The sequence below is a fragment of the Argopecten irradians genome, chromosome 1, assembly GCF_041381155.1.
Source record: "Argopecten irradians isolate NY chromosome 1, Ai_NY, whole genome shotgun sequence".
In the NCBI taxonomy this organism is placed as follows: Eukaryota; Metazoa; Mollusca; class Bivalvia; order Pectinida; family Pectinidae; genus Argopecten; species Argopecten irradians.
The window spans coordinates 37,973,083-37,997,945 of record NC_091134.1 but is presented as its reverse complement, the minus strand read 5'-3'; the positions used below and the strand labels follow the sequence as shown (position 1 = coordinate 37,997,945).

General features: G+C 34.6%; 1 protein-coding gene across 4 annotated transcripts in view; it reads right to left on the bottom strand.

Moving 5' to 3' along the window:
- LOC138326799 (four and a half LIM domains protein 2-like) overlaps window positions 1-24,863 on the bottom strand; it is an 89,382-nt gene that overhangs the window by 45,608 nt on the left and 18,911 nt on the right. For all 4 annotated transcript variants that reach the window (XM_069272807.1, XM_069272802.1, XM_069272816.1 and 1 more), the window contains 4 exons: window positions 10,146-10,231; window positions 7,648-7,828; window positions 3,604-3,837; window positions 1,115-1,330 (listed from right to left, as the gene is read on the bottom strand). In XM_069272807.1, the coding sequence (XP_069128908.1) occupies window positions 1,115-1,330; window positions 3,604-3,837; window positions 7,648-7,828; window positions 10,146-10,231 (717 nt within the window). The remainder of the gene's footprint in view (window positions 1-1,114; window positions 1,331-3,603; window positions 3,838-7,647; window positions 7,829-10,145; window positions 10,232-24,863) is intronic.

Here is a 24,863-nt window from a genome sequence, read left to right as displayed (position 1 = left end):
TTAGAAAATTTATTTACCATAAGATTTTACAGGCTCTTCAATTTTGGTCAATAAGAAAAGAGTCCTGATGGAATTAATCATACTTCACTGTATTTACTGTACTGAGATGATAATGAGCCAATTCCACCACTTACACATCAAATGAAGGTAAACTTGGAAGAACTTTCTTTCAGTATGCTAAATGCCCAAGCCATATCAAATCTCTGAACTTCTCAGAGATATTTAAGTAATCATTTATAGATTTTAGCATGTATATTTGCCTTCTTGACCCACTACCTTGGATAAAGGTCAAGGTCATTTATTTATTGAACAAACCTGGTAGCCCTATCTCCAAGCATGCTACACACCAAAATGTCAGGTTTCTGATCATCTTACGTTTTGAGAAAATATTGTTTAAATAGAAAAATTGATGTACTACGACAGATCATAGATACCACATCACAGCACACATAAACTTACTTGTATCTGACAGCTGCAGGTGAGCTAAATAAGACTGTCTCTGATACACAATCTATTATGTGCTAATTAGAGCCGAGGACATGCAGTTGTTGACTGCTCTATTTATTATCATTATCAGTAAATATTCTATTTGAAATCTAATGTAATACAAGGTTTTTTTATGATAAGTAATACATGTTCCATTACCATTACACATTTGACACTTGCACAAGTACACATCCCTAATTGTGATTGATGTGGATATAGAATATTGTGTATTATATTTGCATTCATGTGTCCATCAGTTGGATGATCCAGAGCTAAGAGCTAAGCTTTTCAAAAGGTTATTTAGCTAAACACAATATGATTTAATGACTATTTTCAAATCATTATCAAACAATTTCCAGGGAAATTAACCTACAAAAAAATGAAGGCTTCAGGATTGTATTCTATTCCTACCAGGTAATTAAATTTGTATAGTAAATGAGAAAAAAAACTTGAATAATAGATTATTTAAAAGCTCATCACCTTTCAAACAACAAGACTGTGTTCATAATCAGTTGAAATATACTTCTTTTATTTCAATGAAACCTTTTGACTCCAAATATCAACATGCTACATAGTATTATGAGAAGTATATCTCTGACAGATCTAGATAAAGGGAGAGAACTCTTACCTCATCACAGGCAGGGCACCGAGGGCGAATAAGTTCAGCATAGTGACGTTGGCAGTAGAGCTTTTTACTGTGTAAACAATAAACCAGATCAACAAGCAGTTCTTCACACTGGACACAAATAAAACAAGCTGGGTGCCAACATATATCCTGGCCCATCTTACTGGCATAAACAGCCAGGTCTCCCTCCTCCATCTCTCCTTTACACAGATGACACACCTGTAAAAGGTAACATACAAGTAAATATACAGATGACACACCTGTAAAAGGTAAAATACAGGTAAATTTATAGATGACACACCTGAAACAGGTAAAATACTAGTAAATATACTGATGACGCTCCTGTAACTGGTAAAACTCAGGTAAATATACTGACGACACACACCTGTAACAGGTAAAACTCAGGTAAATATAAAGGTAATAAACCTAAAACAGGTAAAACTCAGGTAAATATACTGACGACACACCTGTAACAGGTAAAACTCAGGTAAATATACTGATGACACACCTGTAACAGGTAAACACAGGCAAATATATAGGTAATACACCTATAACAGGTAAAACTCAGGTAAATATACTGATAGCACATCTGTAATAGGTAAAACTCAGGTAAATATACTGATGACACACCTGTAACAGGTAAAACTCAGGTAAATATAAAGGTAATACACCTATACCAGGTAAAACTCAGCTAAATTTACTGATGACACACCTATAACAGATAAAATACAAGTAAATATACTGATGACACACCTGTAAAAGGTAAAACACAGGTAAATATATAAGTAATACGCCTATATCAGGTAAAACTCAGGTAAATATACTGATGACACACCTGTTACAGGTAAAACTCAGGTAAATATACAGGTAATACACCTATAACAGGTAAAACAGTATTAAAAACCCAGTGAAATTTACTGCTGACACACCTGTAACGGGTAAAACTCGGTTAAATTTACTGATGACACACCTGTAACAGGAAAAACTCAGGTAAATATACTGATGACACATTCGTAATAGGTAAAACTCAGGTAAATATACTGATGACACACCTGTTACAGGTAAAACTCAGGTAAATATACAGGTAATACACCTATAACAGGTAAAACAGTATTAAAAACCCAGTTAAATTTACTGATGACACACCTGTAACAGGTAAAATACTGGTAAATATACAGATGACACACCTGTAACAGGAAAATACAGGTAAATATACTGATGACACATCTACAACAGGTAAAATATGGGTTAATATACAGATGACACACCTGTTACAGCTAAAATATAGGTAAATATAAAGATGGCACAGTGGCACATCTATGACAGATAAGATACAAGAAAATATACTGATGTCACACCTGTAATAGGTAAAATACAGGTAAATATATACAGAAAATACTCATGTAATAGTAACATACAGGTAAATATACATTTAACACACCTATAACAGGTAAAATACAGGTAAATATTTCATTCGCACACCTGTTACAGTTAAAACACAGGTAAATTTACTGATGGCACAACAGTAATTTGTCAAATAAAGTACAAAAAATAAGTATAATGGTAATACACATAACATGCATATTAATTACCTGAAATAAGTAAAATAAGTGTGAGTATATATTGATTTCTGGCTGGATTTATTTGTCTGATGTTCTATCAACAGGTAGGGACAGTTAAAGAGCTGCCAGGTTTATGAAGAAATCCTGAGTACCATAAAAAATCACCAACCAACAGTTAAGTACTTGGCAACTACCACAGGGAGGATTTGAACCGACAACCCATAGATGGAGGGCTTGTAATTTGTCGAGACACCTTCAGGCAACATGGCCCTTCAAGACTACAAGCAAATATGCAGTAGGTTAATCTATTACTGTGTGAGCTATATAGTAAAACCATTAAATTCTTTCAACTTTAACTTTTTTTTTTAAACAGAAGGACCTCTAAGTGAACAACAATAAAATCAAAGTAAGAGTTCCCATTCAATACTGTTTTAGAATAAGTTCTTAAGATTTTTAACATTTACTCAAGTAGCTGAATGCAGCACATGTGGTATTTCCTCTGTGTATTTTTGTTCATAAATCAACTTCAAAAGACTGGCTGCAAGCTGAATCAATGGCCCTGCAGATGTAACTGTAGTAAAATGGTGCTGATCTTTAGTAATATTGTAATGAAAGGCCATGGGATGTAGGAAACAGAAGTTTATATGTGTGTATAGATACATTCAATGTATCCTACTCATGCAGCAACAAATAGAAACATGTGAAATAGTCATTATTATTGCAACAGATGAAGCGGATGTAACAACAAGAGGCCAAGAGGCTTTAAATCCAGGACACTGAAATCTTTTCAGAGAATGTGATCTTTGAGTGAATTTTGGGTCATCAAATTAATCAATAAGTACTTGCACTGGCCCAATTAACTGTCAAAGTCAGTGAATATCTTACTGATAAATGAATTTGTCCTAATTTAATTCAAAAATAGGTGTTTACCGCTAAGACTGGAGTTTCCTTGACAAGACCTATATCCATGGCAATGTTGTCACGAAGCTCTTGGAATATCTTATACTCTTTTTTCTCTGTAGCTATAGACAGCATCTTGTTGTAGGAGATAGAAAGGTCCTGTTTGGGTAGCTGTCGAATCAACTGTAGGTCCCTGTACCTTTCCCCTGGGGAGCCAATCACAGGAATCTTGTTATTGGGTAGCTGGTCCATGTAGTCCTGGATCTGTATAATGATAAGAGTTATGTCCCTTTACTTGTCAATATAGTCACATATCTCTATAAGTATAAAGTCATAGATCTGTATAATGATAAGAGTTATGTTTTTCTCTATTATAAGGTCATGGATCAACGTAATTACAAGAGTTATGCCCCTTACACTCTTATTTAGTCATATATTATGTATGTTTTACAAATTCTTAGATACCTGCATATCTATAGGATGACAAGAGTTATGTCCCTTTACAGACAAATGACATCTCATTCCTCTTTGATGACAAGAGATTTTAATGTCCCTTTGATCATCACATCCTAAAGCCTTGAAATACTAACACCCTGAAATACGTTTAATACAAGCCTATAGTAAAACCAAACCACATTTTTCCCCCACAAGAGGGATGGGGATTTTTTTTTTTTTTGAGGAGGGGTGGGGAAAGAGGAGTGTTGATATTTGACATCACTGTTAGCCCTGAAGTTCATTCCACAACTTTGCGATTTGAATACAGCAAATTGGTGCAAAATGTTGACATTCATATACAATCACCAAAACACCACACATCAAATTTTCATCTTAACAGAATATCAATATCAACCAAGACACCATTTAAAACATTAGGTACAGCTGCTGGGAAATCTCACATTTAAACTGGAAAACAAAACACTGATCAAAAGCTGAAGCCTACTACAGTCAAGTTAATCAATATCAATTTTTTTTATTTAAAATCTGGATCTGAAATGTAGCTGTTGTAATCAATTCTCATGAATAAATCAAAATATTTCAGTCATTATGTAACACACACAATTCAGTAAAAATAGACTGTATAAACAAGCAAGAGCTGTTTGAGGACAGGAAAGCTGCCTCTGCCAGCCTTTAATACAGAAAAACATGTTTATAAAGAACACGTTAACAACAAACTCATGGTTATAACGTAGCAATTTTCATTCCCTGTCAAGGTTCCTAAACGATATCTGCAATGTGTAAATTTTAAAGAACCATGTTTTTATGAAATGATCTTTGATAGTCCCCAGTGGTTCGTAATAACCATGTTTTACTGTAACCTAAGACATCCTCCTGCATTTTTGCCCAAAATCTCAAAATCCTAGTTTTTTGAGCTAATATAATTGGTTATAGCCATCACAATATATGTAATCATATATAAAGGCAGATTTATTGTCAGTTGTAGAGGTAAAATAAAGGAAAAATTGGTTCCTTGGTATCTTGAAATTCTCAAAAGTCGCTGTTTTCTCCCCTAAGTTTTAACTAATTTTAATGACGAATTGGTGTTACAAAGATCGAATAACAGGCAACAGTCTATATATATTCTAAATGATTGACCATACACAACACTTATAATCCTATATTATCAAAGAATCCAGTTGTTATGGATAACAGCATTTCACAACTTATAGCAAATCTTTAGCCAATGCGAATATCAATGTCAGGGTGATCCCATAAGACCCCTTTCTTCAAGAAAAAACTTCTGGCCAATACCAGAGAAAAAACCCTTTTCAATACATGTAAATGTTTTGAACAATTAGGTTTTCTTAATAATTATATCAATTTAATGTTATTGGGTTAGGTTTTAAAAAACTTTTTTTCTCTATCATTATTTAATTTTTTTCATAAGTGTTAATTCAATAATAACTTACACAATCAGTGCAAGACTATGAACAAGTTAAGTCAGAATGTGGAAAAATTCGAGACATGTGGAACTATAACTGTGTACACATATCATAAAACTGCTCCTCAGCTCTCTGAATCAACACTGGAGATTAAAACAGGATTCAAAATTGTGCAACTACAGTCCTTATACCTACAGTGAGCCAAAACCCTCACACAAAGAAACCAGGTAAGCCCTTGTTATGTTTATGAATAAATGAGCAAAAACACCACAGGCAAATTACAATGAGCAAAAAACACTGCAGACAAAGTATTTCCTGATTTCAAGAATCATTAACTCAAACAAGCATGTAATTGTTCTTCAACCTGCAATTCCACCTTGTCTGCATCCGTCATGCTAACATTTTAACCATTGAGGTGCACTCCCCTCTATTCTTGTTTATAAGTAATTAACCTTGGTTGTACCTGGAAGTGGAAAATACAGTCTGTCTACTCCTTTGATGTAGGGCCCTAAGGTGGCACCACCCTATAGCAGCTTGCTGTTTTCTCTATCTGCCTTTGTTGATTAGATGTAACAAGATATTTTGGGTTAAACTGTTCCTCAGCGATGTCAGTGGCAACTTGGCACTTTCTATGTAACTTTAACTTACAGGTGGGGCTACTATTCATGTCTGCATACTCACAACATCCTGAATTTAACTTCTATTCTGTCTGTTAATTTTTTTTTCTCATGTAAGAGTTCAATTTTATATTCTAATATGGAATCTTGTGAATTAACATCTTTTGTAGATCGAAATAAAACCTTTGAAAACAATCATGCCAGAATAACATTATTGAGAGCAGCATGTCGATTTAGCAGTTTTCTATATGCAGAGGTATTCAATTTCTTACCTTTCTAACAGTTATTTATAGACAGCACTATATATATATAGGTAGGGGAATTTTTTTTCCTATATCCTTTGGACGGCCGTAACGTATTTATGCGTAATTATTCATTTGCCCCATTTCATGCACCCTTCTGGAGCCCCACTGAGACCGTTGAAAACTAAATACTAGTTTTTTGAAAAGGAGATGTTCATCCCTATATAGCATGACAATATTGATGCGGTCATTGCATTAGTGACGTCACAAATCACCTTTGAACATGCCCAAATAAGTCAAAAATTGAGGTCTGAAATCCGGATTTTAGTGTGTGCCCGGAAACCTGTCGTTGTGAGCTTAATTATCAAGATACAGACAGGCAGATGATCTTAAACGATAGAAGAGATATCAAAGTAATAGAAAATAGAGAGAAAGGGAAAAGGAAGGGGAAAATAGCACCGATTTCCAAAAAAAAAAAAAAAAAAAAAACAAGTCCCACGCGCAGGTTTCTGTCTCCCATGACCCGTGCGTGGTGACCTTTAGGGGACTTCCGGTGACTGTTTTTGCTTGTTTGTAGTGTGTACTGTTTGTTATCATCGTGAAAATGGCATCAAACCGAAATCTAGATGCAAACTGCTTTCATAGATGGCATTTGTAATAACCTACTATCAAAATTGAGTCAAGTTCGAATCCTGCCGGCCGTTGAAAGGATATACAGCTTGTGATTGTTAGTGTATAGCCACTGAGCTTTATATACGTAGGGGTACTGAAGTTGAACTTGCTCGCTATTGCTACTGAAAATAATTTAGCATTATGTATTTTTGCATAAATTCAGTCAAAAGAAAGCTACAACGACAATTCAACTATTCTACTAATAATGGTATAAAACTTGGTATGGAAGTACTAAACTATAAACCTATAAATGATATGAGAGTAAAACCTGCCTCAGCGTCCACCTCTGTATAAAGTCCACCTGCTCAATATGACTGCTTTCTTGGGCCCCCAAAAGGGCACATTTCAACATAATCTGACCTGTATATAAAGACCACTTGGCTATAAAGACACAATTTTCTTTTTACCTTGGGTGGTCTTTAAAGACTGGGTTGACTGTAGTCAATATTATTTTATATTTGCATATTACAAGTAGGTATTGATTGTGGTGTAATGTGTTTTGGAGCACAACGTCATACTTTACAGACAAAAAAAATGCTAATTTCGCTCACAAAATAATGACGTCACAATCAATACCTATGCCCACAAGAGAGTCAATATCTACCCACAAGGGAGATAACTCTGTAATATACAAAGACGGAATAGGTCGGGGTTCTATATTACCTGTTCACTGGACAGGCCTGATGGCACCCATGTATAGCCTTCCTTTATTGTTTGGTCCTTTGTGACCAGAGAGTTCGGATCATCCACTCGTTTCCATCCCAGTCTGTCTCGCACATTGACAAAATTCTCGTTATAGACATCGTGAGCATCTCTTGGACACTTACAAGTATGACACGTGCTCCTGAAAAATTAAGCAATGGTTTTGAAAGAAAAAAGACAAATTTTGATCAAGTGACTACCACTACTTCTAGATGTCAAGTCAACTCATCTTATTTAGCTAGAATGTATCATCATTAGAAGAAACCTTCTTAAAAATATGTGTTAGAGTACATGGACCCAATTGCAATAGACCCAAATTTCTTATCTGTCCATGAAGGTCTCTTGATGTTATTGGGTCAGACATTCTACAAGGAATAAATTGCACTTGACTAATTTGCACTTCTGGAAGAACTGTTAACGTAGGTATTTTTTTAACCATTTTGCGTCGTCGTTATTTTCGTGATAGATATAACTTCAGGTTTTTGGTGATATAGTTTATATGTTCCCAAATTTTACGCGTGATGAAAATTTTGGAGGTGAAAAGACCTTCACGTAATTAGTGAAAATTCCCCCTTCGCATAAATTTCCACATTAACAGTACTAGACCAATTAAGGTTTAGTTTGATGTCCTATTATATAGCTTGGGTCATTTAAGGACGGGTCAGCTAAGTTATATGGTTAAAGTTACCTAAAGTTAACCAATTAATGTTCTGATGAAGGAACTCTTCAAATGAAATTTGTAAAAGATCTCTAAAGCACTTGAGAAGCAGATATATATAGTGATGATGAGGATTGTGTACAGAAGGAGCAGATCGAGACAGTAACAAAGCGATGACCATGCATGAACAATAGGCGACTTGAATAGCCCACTATCCGATGAAAACTGCCTATAAATACAGAAGCTATATCAATTCATACTAAAACTCAATATCGGTTTGGCAACCACATTTGATTTTTATCACAGCAAATCTGCTTGATCTGTTTTGAAAGCAATTTCAAATAGTGTTTGGGCCTGGTTATTTGTCTGAAAGACGCTTCTTTCCCAAATTTAATATTTCTGACTGGTCAAGGGGTTGCCTTAATATCATCATTCACTGAACACTGACATTTCTTTGATTAAGACAAGTTGTTGGAGGAGAAATCATATTTCTTCTTGCGTAATCTTTTGCATTTGGCTCAATTTTCTGGAAGATGATAGATTGGTAGAGAGCGAAGGCCTGGTTTTTATTGATATTATTGAGCTACAGTGGGTTGATATGGCAGCAAATAATGAGACTGATTCTGGATGAAGAAAAACACTGAATTACTGAAGAGTGTATGCAATTTAATCATCATTAGATAAACATCAGCAGCTTTAAAGATCTTTCAAGATATCTAAATTTAAGGTTTAAAATATCACTGATAAAGGTATTTCATTGCAAAAAATCCCCTTTCATGTCCTTTGCAAGTTGAAAGAAAATTAAATCTCATTTATCAATTTTCTATTAATAGTAACAATGGTATTGATCTTTGACCAATTTGGAATGGTAAAACATCAATACTATATATTATGCAAAAGATTTTAGCCAATGTAATCCATATGACCTTAAAAGAAGGTCAAGGTCATTCATTAAACTACAGTTAGTATCCTTTCAGAGGTCTCTTTGCCTCTGGTTTATCAAAAATGAATCATTTTCAGGATTTCTGCCAGTTTAACCCCTGTGGCCTTGAATGAAGTCATCTAGTCCTGCTACTAGTTATTTTTTTAAATATCTGCTTGACATCAAATGAAGTTCAAGGTCATTTATTTGCACAAAATTGGGAACACTTAATTCATACAAGCATGCTACAGGTTCCTCCAATATCAAGTCTCTGAACCTCAGATATTGACAAGAAGTTGCTCAAAAGATTTTAGACTATTTGGCCCCTATGGCTTTGAATGAAGGTCTAGTAATTCATATATACGAATGTATAATTGGTACCCCTACATACCAGAATGATAAAGTCTTTATACCAGGCCTATATATGGCTATTACTGGTTTAAATATGTCATTTATGAGTTCTTCATTAAATAGAATATGACGAACACAATATCTGGTCTCTATATTGTTTAAAGATTTAACCATATTTGATTCATTTGACTCTGAGTGATGGTCAGTGTTAACCATGTTAGTGATAGTCATTTGAACAAAATTGGTCGTCTCTCCTCCCTACATATATACTACAGGTGAAATATGAGGTCTTCTTCTCGTTTTTTTGAAAGAACATTGCATAAAGAGTAAAGTTGAAGACATGTGGCTGCATGAATAGAATACAGAATGATGGACTGATGATCATGTCCTGACAACAGATGGGACAACAGCAGACGCTATACCACAGTATAAGCTCTCTTGCCCATCAGACAGGTGAGGTAAAAATGACAGGAAGCATTTCCCAGGATTCTTCTTACATAAATAATCATGTACATGCATATATGTTACCTCCACTTGTGTTGTCTAAAGCCTGAGCAACGGTCTCCACACACCAAACATGGCTGACCCTCATCCACCTCATGGACCACAATCTCCTGTAAGCAGAAAACTATGTAATAGACACAGGATCAAAATTACAATTAAAACAGCACTAACCATATAAACAGCATTGTAGGTGAAGTGACATACAGTAGAAACATACAACAAATATATGATTATATATATAACTGCTTTGTGTGCAATTCAACAGACACAGTATTAGGCAGAAGAGCAGGTAAAACAGCTCTACTGGTAAAGCATATACAGCTAGTCTGTATTCTATAAAAAGAGCAGGCCCAATATCATAAAACAGTTTGTATTCTATGACAGTCTTATGATAATAATGTTACAATCAGCATATACAGCTATAAAAAGAGCAGGCCCAATATCATAAAACAGTCTGTATTCTATGACAGTCTTATGATAATGATGTTACAATCAGCATATACAGCTATAAAAAGAGCAGGCCCAATATCATAAAACATTCTGTATTCTATACAGTCTATGAAATGATGTTAAAACATTACATATCTGTATTCTAATAGCATAAACTTAAGTCTAAGATGATAATGATGTTACAAACAGTTATCATTATTTTGTTATAGGTTAAGCATAAACTTAAGTCTAAGATGATAATGATGTTACAAACAGTTATCTTATTTTGTTATAGGTTAAGCACAAACTTAAGTCTAAGATGATAATGATGTTACAAACAGTTATCTTATTTTGTTATAGGTTAAGCACAAACTTAAGTCTAAGATGATAATGATGTTACAAACAGTTATTGTATTTTGTTATAGGTTAAGCACAAACTTAAGTCTAAGATGATAATGATGTACAAACAGTTATCTTATTTTGTTATAGGTTAAGCACAAACTTAAGTCTAAGATGATAATGATGTTACAAACAGTTATCTTATTTTGTTATAGGTTAAGCATAAACTTAAGTCTAAGATGATAATGATGTTACAAACAGTTATCTTATTTTGTTATTGGTTAAGCACAAAACTTAAGTCTAAGATGATAATGATGTTACAAACAGTTATCTTATTTTGTTATAGGTTAAGCACAAACTTAAGTCTAAGATGATAATGATGTTACAAACAGTTATCTTATTTTGTTATTGGTTAAGCACAAACTTAAGTCTAAGAATGATAATGATGTTACAAACAGTTATCTTATTTTGTTATAGGTTAAGCACAAACTTAAGTCTAAAATGATAATGATGTTACAAACAGTTATCTTATTTTGTTATAGGTTAAGCATAAACTTAAGTCTAAAATGATAATGATCCTACAAACAGTTATCTTATTTTGTTATTGGTTAAGCATAAACTTAAGTCTAAAATGATAATGATGTTACAAACAGTTATCTTATTTTGTTATAGGTTAAGCATAAACTTAAGTCTAAAATGATAATGATGTTACAAACAGTTATCTTATTTTGTTATTGGTTAAGCACAAACTTAAGTCTAAGATGATAATGATGTTACAAACAGTTATCTTATTTTGTTATAGGTTAAGCACAAACTTAAGTCTAAAATGATAATTTGTTAAACCAGTTATCTTATTTTGTTACAGGTTAAGCATAAACTTAAGTCTAAGATGATAATGATGTTACAAACAGTTATCTTATTTTGTTATAGGTTAAGCACAAACTTAAGTCTAAGATGATAATGATGTTACAAACAGTTATCTTATTTTGTTATAGGTTAAGCACAAACTTAAGTCTAAGATGATAATGATGTTACAAACAGTTATCTTATTTTGTTATAGGTTAAGCACAAACTTAAGTCTAAGATGATAATGATGTTACAAACAGTTATCTTATTTTGTTATAGGTTAAGCACAAACTTAAGTCTAAGATGATAATGATGTTACAAACAGTTATCTTATTTTGTTATAGGTTAAGCACAAACTTAAGTCTAAGATGATAATGATGTTACAAACAGTTATCTTATTTTGTTATAGGTTAAGCATAAACTTAAGTCTAAGATGATAATGATGTTACAAACAGTTATCTTATTTTGTAATAGGTTAAGCACAAACTTAAGTCTAAGATGATAATGATGTTACAAACAGTTATCTTATTTTGTTATAGGTTAAGCACAAACTTAAGTCTAAGATGATAATGATGTTTACAAACAGTTATCTTATTTTGTTATAGGTTAAGCACAAACTTAAGTCTAAGATGATAATGATGTTACAAACAGTTATCTTATTTTGTTATTGGTTAAGCACAAACTTAAGTCTAAGATGATAATGATGTTACAAACAGTTATCTTATTTTGTTATAGGTTAAGCACAAACTTAAGTCTAAGATGATAATGATGTTACAAACAGTTATCTTATTTTGTTATAGGTTAAGCACAAACTTAAGTCTAAGATGATAATGATGTTACAAACAGTTATCTTATTTTGTTATTGGTTAAGCACAAACTTAAGTCTAAGATGATAATGATGTTACAAACAGTTATCTTATTTTGTTATAGGTTAAGCACAAACTTAAGTCTAAGATGATAATGATGTTACAAACAGTTATCTTATTTTGTTATAGGTTAAGCATAAACTTAAGTCTAAGATGATAATGATGTTACAAACAGTTATCTTATTTTGTTATAGGTTAAGCACAAACTTAAGTCTAAGATGATAATGATGTTACAAACAGTTATCTTATTTTGTTATTGGTTAAGCACAAACTTAAGTCTAAAATGATAATGATGTTACAACCAGTTATCTTATTTTGTTATAGGTTAAGCACAAACTTAAGTCTAAAATGATAATGATGTTACAACCAGTTATCTTATTTTGTTATAGGTTAAGCATAAACTTAAGTCTAAGATGATAATGATGTTACAAACAGTTATCTTATTTTGTTATAGGTTAAGCACAAACTTAAGTCTAAGATGATAATGATGTTACAAACAGTTATCTTATTTTGTTATAGGTTAAGCATAAACTTAAGTCTAAGATGATAATGATGTTACAATCAGTTATCTTATTTTGTTATAGGTTAAGCATAAACTTAAGTCTAAGATGATAATGATGTTACAAACAGTTATCTTATTTTGTTATTAGTTAAGCACAAACTTAAGTTTAAGATTGTTTCATAACCCTGTGTTAGGAAATAACACATTTGGATGTATCTTTGATGAAGTGGATCAGGCGGATCCTCCATTTATCACCTTTACTTTACCCCATTGAAATATTAATATTACAAACAGTGAATTAATGTAAAAGTCATTAATATGATTAAAATTTAGATTGTCTTCTTTTCAGTATATATACTACATGCTCGATAAGCAGTCCCTGAGTATTTTGATTGTTGAGATGAAGTTATTGAAGATTTCAACCAATTTGACCAGTGACTTTGTTCGAATGTCAAGGTCACTTTAAAATACTTTGTACTCCTTTATTCCAGCATGCTACAATACCCCTCTCATGCCTTATGGTTATTAATCATGAGAAGAAGTTAATGTCAATACACCAATGAGACTTCGTTTCAGGTGACCTAAAACATGTGCATTATGTCCAGAATTGCAGCCAGAAGTTGATTGACAATTAGGTAGAACAGACAGGATATTTGATGGAAGACACCCAATGTCTATCTCTACCACTGTCTGATGACAACTGGTGTGATGAAGCAGATATATTGGCCTTCATTGCCCCTTTGGGACAATTACTGGCAGTTTATACCTGTGTTTTATAACAGTGTTAGAGCTACATGGCTTGTCCAGATACAAATTAATAAATCATTAAATGCATCTGTTATTGTAATGAGATCTAGTGGGGAGGCAGTTTCTACAGTAAAATCACATATTATTTCGACTAAAATTACAGCTGGATATTAGGATTCCATGACAAATGAATTAACCAAATCACTCTCCCTCACCATGTTTTAGCACAACTTGGAGGCGACATGACACAACAGTAATAATCAATCGACATTTGGCCATCATCTTGTGGTCATCATCCTGTGGTCAGTTCTGTTGTTGGCTAAAATTAGCTGCCCAGACCAGTACTCATTTTATCATTTCGGAGTCACCCTGTCTAATGTGGATGTGGTAGTCCATAGATTGTGAGATTTTCCCTATCACAATCAGGTCAGAGTCCTCTTTGAGAATAGGAAACTCATAAACTCATTACCAGCTGTCAAACACTGGTTGTATTGTTTGTTAACTTTATCTTTCCTTTAGGTTATGGGAATTCCCCTTCTGTAGCTATATATACATGTATACACACAGCAATATCTGCTACCCTTATTAGTTATCTTGCACAAGAAGAAACATTTACACACAGTAGTCATTCCATCCCACACATTATTTAACTGGGGATACTATAGCCCTCCATCTTCTGGGTTGTGTGTTCAAATCCTATGTTGAACAGTTGTAAGGCACTAGGTTGGTTTATCTGGCTTTTTACTTTTTAAACCTTGATTTTAAATACAGGTAAATCTTACTTACTGTATAACCGTAATCAGTACCCCTCTCTTTATAAGCATCGATCCCCATTTTTGGAAAAGAGTTGAAGTTGTATAAATGCCTCATCTCATGGACTTTACAATGTCTTACAACATGTGACGCCACTAACATTTATATTGTGTCCCATATTACTTGAACTTGCGAGTCTTTTACATAAGAATCATGACATAATAATGTGTCTCACAGGATAAAAGGCATATACATGCTTACTCTAAAAGATTAATGTACCATGAGTACGGAAACATTTTAAAATATGGCTGACTTTTTTTGTCCACAACTTACATTTTGTTACAATTATTTAAGCGCCCTGGGCACTAATTACAGCAAATATGGTATATCTTTTATAGTATACACAACAGGTTAATTTGTGATAGCTGTCTTTACCGGAATACCATTTTCATAACAGTTTGTTGTATAGTAGACATTTGTTCAGAGCTTAATGGTGGTCTCAGATCATTCTGATGTCTGTATCTTCCCTAGCTATACCTTAGCTCACAACAAGAAAGAAGACTTGGGCCCTATGATTATTGATCCTGTCCATCATTCCAGTGACTTGTTCGAGTTCACAAAGGTCAACTACATTCATAAATCAAGGCTATAGTTGGGAAAGAAAACACATCAAGAACTAGAAGTCAATATATGGTATCACTATATTCAGACGTCCGAGTGGAAGTATTTCATTTCTCCAACAGATTAATTCCCTATCAATATAGATGGGACGAAAATTACTATTACTCATGTAGGACATGAGGTTTGGCTAGTTTGCAATCCTGGTCAACGATATCCAGGATCAATTATTTACCCAGAATGGTATAGCTTTACAAAATTGATATATACTTCCAGTCCACTATCAGCTTGCCACAGTGTGATATAAATCATCCTTAATTAGCCGGAACAGGATCAATTCATTTGTTCATATGGTTGGCATTGACATAAGTGTTGGTACCAAAAATTGCTGACATTTTAATATGAATATATAAGGGCTCATTATAAGATTTGTTCAAAATTCAAATGATTCAAGCTGATCATATATATCTACAACAAGAAACTACATGATCCAATTAACAGTCATCTGAATTGGAAAATATTCAAAACATTATTCTTTTTTAGAAATGTTTGTTATTCTGACTATTAAATCATCTATCAAATATATGATCCTACACTTGAAAAGTTCTGTTGTTTTCTTAAAGAAATGAACATCGAAAAATTTAATTTCTTCATATACTGCTAAACGAAGGTTATTCAATAATGAAAATCTACCTTAATCACATCACTCTATAGGACTACATATTATGTTTACAGGCCTCTTGGCTATAGAGAAGAAATCATTAAATAATTCAGCTATAAGTGCAATGTGATATTGAATGAGTAACAGCCAAGGTCATTCAATCCTGGTAGCCCTTTTTCCTGCTCGCATGTCACAGTTGCAAGGCCATATATCAAGCATCTAGATATCTTAGGTATTTAGAAGAATTTGTGTTTAGATTTAGCCTATTGACTGATGAAATCTTGAACAAAAGTCAATGCCTTGCATTTCAACAAATGAAGAAGCTCTTGGGCTTCTTAAAGTGGATGCTATATTGCAACCTAAATAACAGGATTCTCTATCATAAAATATGACTATTGGATAAGAACTTATTTAGCTTCTAAGCCTATTTGACCCCAATGAACTTGGTGAAATGACAATGCCACATATTTTCTCAAACTTGATATTTCTTTATCCCAGCATGTTAAATGCCAAAACTCTAGCCTAAGATTATATAGCTTGTGACTTCTGATATTGAGAGGAAATCTTACTAGCAGATGGACAGATGAATGTATGGATCAAGAAATTAGGAATGGCACACCCTAAATGCCAGTGACTTAGTGATCTAACATAGGTTGAGTTCTGTTTTTAGCATTTAAGAGTAAACCAGTGTAAATATAATAACCCTTCCTAAAGCGATGACAGGCCAATAGATTAATAGTCATGGAAACAGATACAAACGTTATCAGCATCCACTCATCTCTTAAACTAATTTATGATGATACCTCTGAAATATAAACACTTGCTTGCTGATTGAATTACTTCCTTATTGTCAAATAAATAATTTTGTTATCTGTGGGAGAGATAGCCATGAGATCTAGAGAGAAATTGATTTGAAGACCTGTTCGTCTAGATAGTTTTGTGATTTCTTTATAACTGTATCTGAAGTATTTCCAGAATACAACCAAAACTTAGAGTCAAGTGTTATAATTTCTATTTGATTGCTGATATCATTATGTACATCCAGCTCCAATTCAGAGCATTACTAAGAATGGAAATAGCGGGATCTATTTCCATTTACAATCAAAGCCGTCTTAGTAACCACCTCTGTATCAAGACCACCTGCTTAAAAAGACCACTTCCTCAGAATCCCAAATGGTCAATTTCAACACACCATAAGACTAATGTGCTTATGGAGTTCTGTGCATATATCTCAACCGGTTTTCCAGTTATGCTGTGGAAACGAACCTGGTAAAAAAATATGATATTTTCAGCAATGTTTCCATGGTTACGGAAAAAGTGCAAAAAATGAAAACCTAAAAATAGCAAAAGGCACTACTAGACCCTTAGAACAATGTGTCAATGAAGTTTCATGGAAATATCTCTGCTGGTTTTAGAGTTGTGCTCCCGAAACGATTCTTACATAAAAATCTGCCATTTTCAGCAATGTTTCCATGGTTACAGTAAAAAGTACAAAAAGTGAAAACCTTAAAATAGCAAAAGGTACTACTAGACCATAAGACCAATGTGTCAATGAAGTTTCGTGAAAATTCGTGAGAATTATGCTCCGGAAACGAACCTGGTACAAAAATATGATATTTTCAGCAATGTTTCCATGGTTACAGAAAAAATGCAAAAAATGAAAACCTAAAAATAGCAAAAGGCACTACTAGACCATGGTTTTAGAGTTATGCTCAGGAAACCATTCGTACGGACGGACGGACGGACGGACGGACAGACGGACGGACGGACGGACGGAACCCATTTGTATATCCCCCGCCAAGAGGCCCATGGGCCTTAACGGTCACCTGAGTTAGAATATATAATGAAACAAATTAAAGACACATAAACACTATATGCTGGGCCTTGAAGTTGGTCAGTGATTTATAAATTTGACTTTTTAGACTATGAAGAGTATTTGCTTCCATCAACCTGTGAACTTCAAGGTATTTTTTGAAATTTTAATCATTTTGACCCTGTTTGGTCCTGCCCCTCTGTCCCCCAAGACGTCATCGAGGAGGATGGATATGGATGTTAAAATGCTATATCTTAGGCTAATAATTCTAATCAAGTTTGACTAATTTCCTATGAAAATTGGGCAAAATATGTTTTTCCTATATAAACTAAAGTAAACTTAACCCCTTCCCAGGGGGTAACGTGAGACCCCAAGGTCATATAATTCACAATTTTTATAAAACACCTCAAGACCTTTCCATCTATAATTATTTGATTCTACTATATCCAGAATTTCAGAAGAAGATTTTTGAAGTTTTAGCCTATTTGACCCTTTTTTAGCCCCGCCCCTCTGCCCCCAGGGGGTCGGCCAGGACCAATGTGGATATGATATTAAAATGCTATCTCAGGCTAATAATTCTAACCAAGTTTGACTCATTTCCTATGAAAATTGAGCAAAAAATGTTCATTAATGTGTTTTTCCTATATAAACTATAGTAAACTTGACCCCCTCCCCAAGGGAAAACAGGAGACTCCAGGGTCATATAATTTACAATTTTTATAAACAAACTTTAAGACCTTTTCATCTATAAAGTGTATTTGATTATACCATTTCCAGAATTTTATAAGAATATTTTGAAGTTTTAGCCTATTTGACCTCTTTTGGCCCCACCCCTCTGCCCCCAGGGGGTCGGCCAGAACCAATGTGTATATGATATTAAAACTCTATTTCGGGCTAATAATTCTAACCAAGTTTGACTCGTTTCCAACGAAAATTGAGCAAAAAATGCTCATAAATGTGTTTTCCCTATAAAAACTATAGTAAACTTGACCCCCTCCCCAGGGGGAAACGTAAGACCCCAGGGTCATATAATTCACAATTTTTGTAAAGGACCTTAAGATCTTTCTATTTATGAAAAGTATTTGATTCTACCATTTCCAGAATTTCAGAAGAAGATTTTTGAAGTTTAAGCCTATTTGACCCTTTTTTAGCCCCGCCCCTCTGCCCCCAGGGGGTCGGTCAGAACCAATGTGTATATGATATTAAAATGCTATCTCAGGCTAATAATTCTAAGCAAGTTTGACTCGTTTCCAATGAAATATAGTAAACTTGACCCCCTCCCCAGGGGGGAAACGTGAGACCCCAGGGTCATATAATTCACAATTTTTGTAAAGTACCTTAAGACCTTTCTATTTATGAAAAGTATTTGATTCTACCATTTCCAGAATTTCAGAAGAAGATTTTTGAAGTTTTAGCCTATTTGACCCCTTTTGACCCCGCCCCTAAGGCCCCTGGGGGTCAGTCATAGAAAATTTGTTAATAGGATTAAATGGCCTTCTCATACTGATAATTCTGACAACATTTGACTCATTTCCTATAACAAATGACCAAATAATGCGCAAAAATGTGTTTTCCCAATATAAACTATAGTAAACTTAACCCCCTCCCCAGGGGGGAAATAGAGACCCCAGGGTCATATAATTCACAAAATTGTAAAGGACCTTAAGACCTTTCTATCTATGAAGAGTATTTGATTCTACCACATCTGTGAGTAGAGAAGAAGATTTTTGAAATTTTACTCAATTTTACCCCTTTTGGCCCCTCCCACAGGCCTCTGGGGGGTGGGGACCATATAATTCACAATTTTGATTGGCCTTATGCCTTAAAAGGTTTGTGCAAAATTCATTGAAATTGCTTCAGTAGTTTTGGAGAAGAAGTCGAAAATGTAAATTGTTTACGGACATAAGACGGACGACGGACGACGCACGACAACAGACAAAAGGCGATTAGAATAGGTCACTTGAGACTTCGTCTCAGGTGACCTAAAAAAAAAACCCACTATGTTTATGCATAATATTGTTATATTATCAACATGAAACATTGATTTTCCATTTATCAATATGTATAAAAATATGGATATACATATAAATAAAATATGATAAATATCCATAAAGAAACAAAGCTGCAAGACTGCAGCGAGCAGATGATCTAAAAATCTCCTTATAAACAATTTTAGAATGCTGAACAAAGCATGTAGTCTATGCAAGATAGAAAATTGATTGAAATTTTATCTTCCATCTTAATCAGCAGCAATTGCAGATTAAAAGAAATTGTATAGCTCAACATCTTTTCACATTCACCAATGTCTTGTATGTACAATATCTGATTTAAACAACAAGGGCAGATCTACAGGTATGACATGGGAAAGTAGAGATAACCTATAAAATAATACCAATTCTTTAATCTGTATGGAGAAGGCACTAAAAACATTAACCTAACGTTTGTACAAACGGTACATTTTTCTGTCCAGTATTGTAGTATGATTATATATGTAAAGCCTAGGCACAATTTACACCATGCATCATGGTGTTCATCACTTAATGCACAATATGACACAAAATAATAGAGGACTCTCAAGCGTTTCCAAGACATTATTCACCACAACCATATTCCCCAACCTAACACTCTACAAAAATTGACTGTGGTCAACTTATCAGGTTAAAAATAGTTGATCATCAAAGATATCATTAATCCAATATTATTAACATGTAACCATGGTTACTCTGTGGTTCACAATGGTTTTTATTACAATAAGTAATGTATCATTCCCAAGAGGAACCGCTAGACCAATGGTGTACTCTGTATACAATTGCAGGCCTTCGTAAAATGTAATGTTTTTACAATTATAACTGAAATTTACAGACTCTTTAGTAGTAACAAGCTGTATATGTTCTAACAAAAGTTTCATCACCATCCCTGTGCCATCCCACCTTCCCTTACCCAGGTAGCTTTAAATATAATTCTTAAATCAAAATTTTTCATAGCAATTCAAGTATTCACAGGAATTAAGGGCAACATACTCAGTCAACAAACCTTTCTTAGTTACTGTATGTTAGGAACTTCTTGAAAGTTAATCATATTCAGGTAACAATGTTTTGATGAAAACAAGACCTGACGAATCTTAACAACAAGCAATAAACCAATGTGGTATGGCATGATGGTGTAGTGAAAGCTTTCTATCTCATATATACCAGCTTATCTATGACAGCCTATGTTACAATGCCATAGTTTGCACTTTCGATAAATGGAGCCAGAAGCACAATACAATAAATCATAATATCTTCTCCCACCTCCACAAGACATACATAACTGATGATAAAATCTGAGTGAAGGTCTGAGCCACCTGTCAAATTTCCTGGCAGGTCACTTGAAGGTGTTGGCAGGAATTAATAACAGCTTGTTGTTCTTTTTGTTTTTACACAGCCCTAAGTAGAATAGTAAGGTGTGTACTAATACCATGTATCACATTAGCTAACATATTCCCACCTACGCACAACTAAGGGGTAATAGTGCACTTTCACAACAAGAGATCCCAGAGGGATCTTGGCGCCCACCAAAGAATGATCTATGTCTGACAATAGAAAGACGGATCTTTTCTCTGCTTTTCAACTTTTTACTACATATTACTACATATGAAATTTGAAAAAGATCCTTTCAGTACTTTCTGAGATATATAACACTGACAAACTTCAATAATCAAAATCAAAGATGTTGTTGAACGATCAGTCCCAATATGAAATATGCAGGTCCTAGGAGTACCTACATATAAAATTTGAGACAGATCACTTCAGTACTTTCTGAGAAATAGCGGTAACAAACTTCAATTATCAAAATTCAAAATGGTGGCCTGTCGGCCATCTTGTTGACCGTTCGGACCCAAAATGTAATTAGGGACCTAGGGGAACCTGCACATGAAATTTGAGACATATCCCTTCAGTACTTTCTGAGAAATAGCGGTAACAAACTTCAACTATCAAAATCCAAAATGGCGGCCTGGCGGCCATCTTGTTGACCGATCGGTCCCAAAATGAAATATGCACAACAAGGGCCCTAGGGGAACCTACATGTGAAATTTGGGAGAGATCCCTTCAGTACTTTCTGAGAAATAGCTGTAACAAACTTTAACTATCAAAATCCAAGATGGCAGCTTAAAGGCCATCTTGTCAACCGATCAGTTCAAAAATGAAATATGCACAACTAGGGCCCTAGGGGAACCTACATGTGAAATTTGAGAGAGATCCCTTCAGTACTTTCTGAGAAATAGCGGTAACAAACTTTAACTATCAAAATCCAAGATGGCGGCCTGGCGGCCATCTTGTTAACCGATCGGTCCTAAAATGCAATATGCACAACTAGGGCCCTAGGGGAACCTACATGTGAAATTTGAGAGAGATCCCTTCAGTACTTTCTGAGAAATAGCGGTAAAAAAACTTTAACAATCAAAATCCAAGATGGCGGCCTGGTGGCCATTTTGTTAACCGATCGGTCCTAAAATGCAATATGCACAACTAGGGCCCTAGGGGAACCTACATGTGAAATTTGAGAGAGATCCCTTCAGTACTTTCTGAGAATTAGCGGTAACAAACTTTAACAATCAAAATCCAAGATGGCTGCCTGGCGGCCATCTTGTTAACCGATCGGTCCTAAAATGCAATATGCACAACTAGGGCCCTAGGGGAACCTACATGTGAAATTTGAGAGAGATCCCTTCAGTACTTTCTGAGAAATAGTGGTAACAAACTTTAACTATCAAAATCCAAGATGGCGGCCTGGCGGCCATCTTGTTGACCGATCGGTCCTAAAATGAAATATGCACAACAAGGGCCCTAGGGTAACCTACATGTGAAATTTGAGAGAGATCCCTTCAGTACTTTCTGAGAAATAGCGGTAACAAACTTTAACATCAAAATCCAAGATGGCGGCCTGGCGGCCATTTTGTCAACCGATCGGTCCTTAAATGCAATATGCAAAACTAGGCCCTAGGGGAACCTACATGTGAAATTTGAGAGAGATCCCTTCAGTACTTTCTGAGAAATAGCGGTAACAAACTTTAACTATCAAAATCCAAGATGGCGGCCTGGCGGCCATCTTGTTAACCGATCGGTCCTAAAATGCAATATGCACAACTAGGGCCCTAGGGGAACCTACATATGAAATTTGAGAAAGATCCCTTCAGCCCTTTCCGAGAAATAGCGGTAACAAGAAATGTTAACGGACGGAAGGACGGACGGACGGACGGACGGACGGACGGACGGAAGGACGGACGACGGACCACGGACAAAAAGCGATTTGAATAGCCCACCATCTGATGATGGCACTTTCACAATAAAGCAGAAAACAGATGATATCAGTCAGCTTCAATTTTTTGGTTCAATAGGTTTTAAAACATCTAAATTTTAAAAAAAAAAACAAATTTGTCAAAGTTCTTCTTCATCAAAGTTGACAAAACACCTGATGGCCAAAGAGAATATCATATTTTGTGACCCAATATCGGTTCCAACACTTTAGTACTGTGTCTATATGACTATAGGATCCTTATCTAAGAGAGCTGCCTCATCATACACAACGACCCCCCATCATGGATAGTTAACAGATCATGGAGAGCTGCCCACATTGGAGAAAGCTAGCGTGCCGATATGTGAAATAAAAATAAAATAAAAACGACTTTCAATGCCTGTTTTGATTAGCTGCCTTCATCATTGATGAGTTACTTTTTCATGGACGAGTTGACTCATCATAGTTATCTACCCTGATCATAGGAAACTGTCTTTCATTTGCATAGAGGTCGACCTTCATCATATGCTGCTATTCTGTCACATTAATTAACAGAGTTAGGGCCCCTTGTGGGCATAGTATTGATTGTGGTGTCAGTACATTGAGAGTGAAACTCATGTCGTCTTCAATTTAAAATATAATGCTACAATTCCATACACATGACATTACAATAAATACCTACCAGCAAGGACAGATAACTCTATCATAAGCAAAATACCATGCTAAACCGGTATTCCCTGAAAAAAAGAAAAAAACAATTGCATGTGTCACCCTGGGAAGCTCTCCTTTTCATTATTATGCAGAGCATGACCACATCTGGAGAGCTATATCCTCATCCGGAAAATTACATACATACATATGTATCTCTTCATGGACTGATAAATATACATTTTATTATAGTCATACTCAATCATAGAGAATTGCAACATCCTAGAGAGATGCCTACATCACACAGAGCTTCAAATTCCCTAATGAAGTCAACAATTATCATAGTGTGCTGCCCCGAGCTCATGGACCTACATATGCATGTAACCTTAATCTCTGAGAGGTTAGCCCTCATTTTCTTCGGAGCTACCCATTTCACAGAAAACTAATATAAATATATACCCTCATAATGGGGATCATGATACACTTATGAAAAATTGTTCTCATCCATGGAAAGCTTACAATCTTAATCATATAAAACAAAGCTGTCATTGATTGTGGAGAACCTCTGTAATCTAAACTCACTTCCAGAACAACTGGTGTTATTTTTCTTTTACACTTCATTTTACACATATATATGCTTACACTTTTCCTTGTTGGATAGATTTTGAGTTTGGAAGTCAATTTTAATGAGTTACATTGATACAGTTATGTACTTTTTGTTTTTATTTTAAACATTTCACAAAGAAATACTGTGTAAAGCTTGACAACCCATTGATTCTATTTGTTTGATTATTCAAGCTGTATGGAATGCATAATGACAGCCGTACTTCCCTTACAGAATACCATTGGTCTATATTTTCCCTCATGGAATTGTTTTCAGCTACAATACTATCGACTGAATGGCCAATGACGATTGCATGTTAACTTTAGAAAGCTTTCACGTTATCTTCCAAATGCACCATCTTCCAGAAAAATGAAGAAACACAACCATAAAGCTGCTCTTTCCATAACACCCCTGTGTCAGAAGTTTGGCTGCTCTTCCATTCAGGCTTCCCACGGCGTCTGTGGTATTGCCTGGCTGCAAGAATCTTGACAACAGTGCTGTATAAATGACCTTGACCTTAGTACTATGTGAAATGCTCAATATGTTCAAATATTTTGAAATTATGTGCATTTAAGTTGCCATGTCTATATTTTTGTAGATGAACATTTATTTCTAATTATGTGTGGAGCTTTATAGGAAATA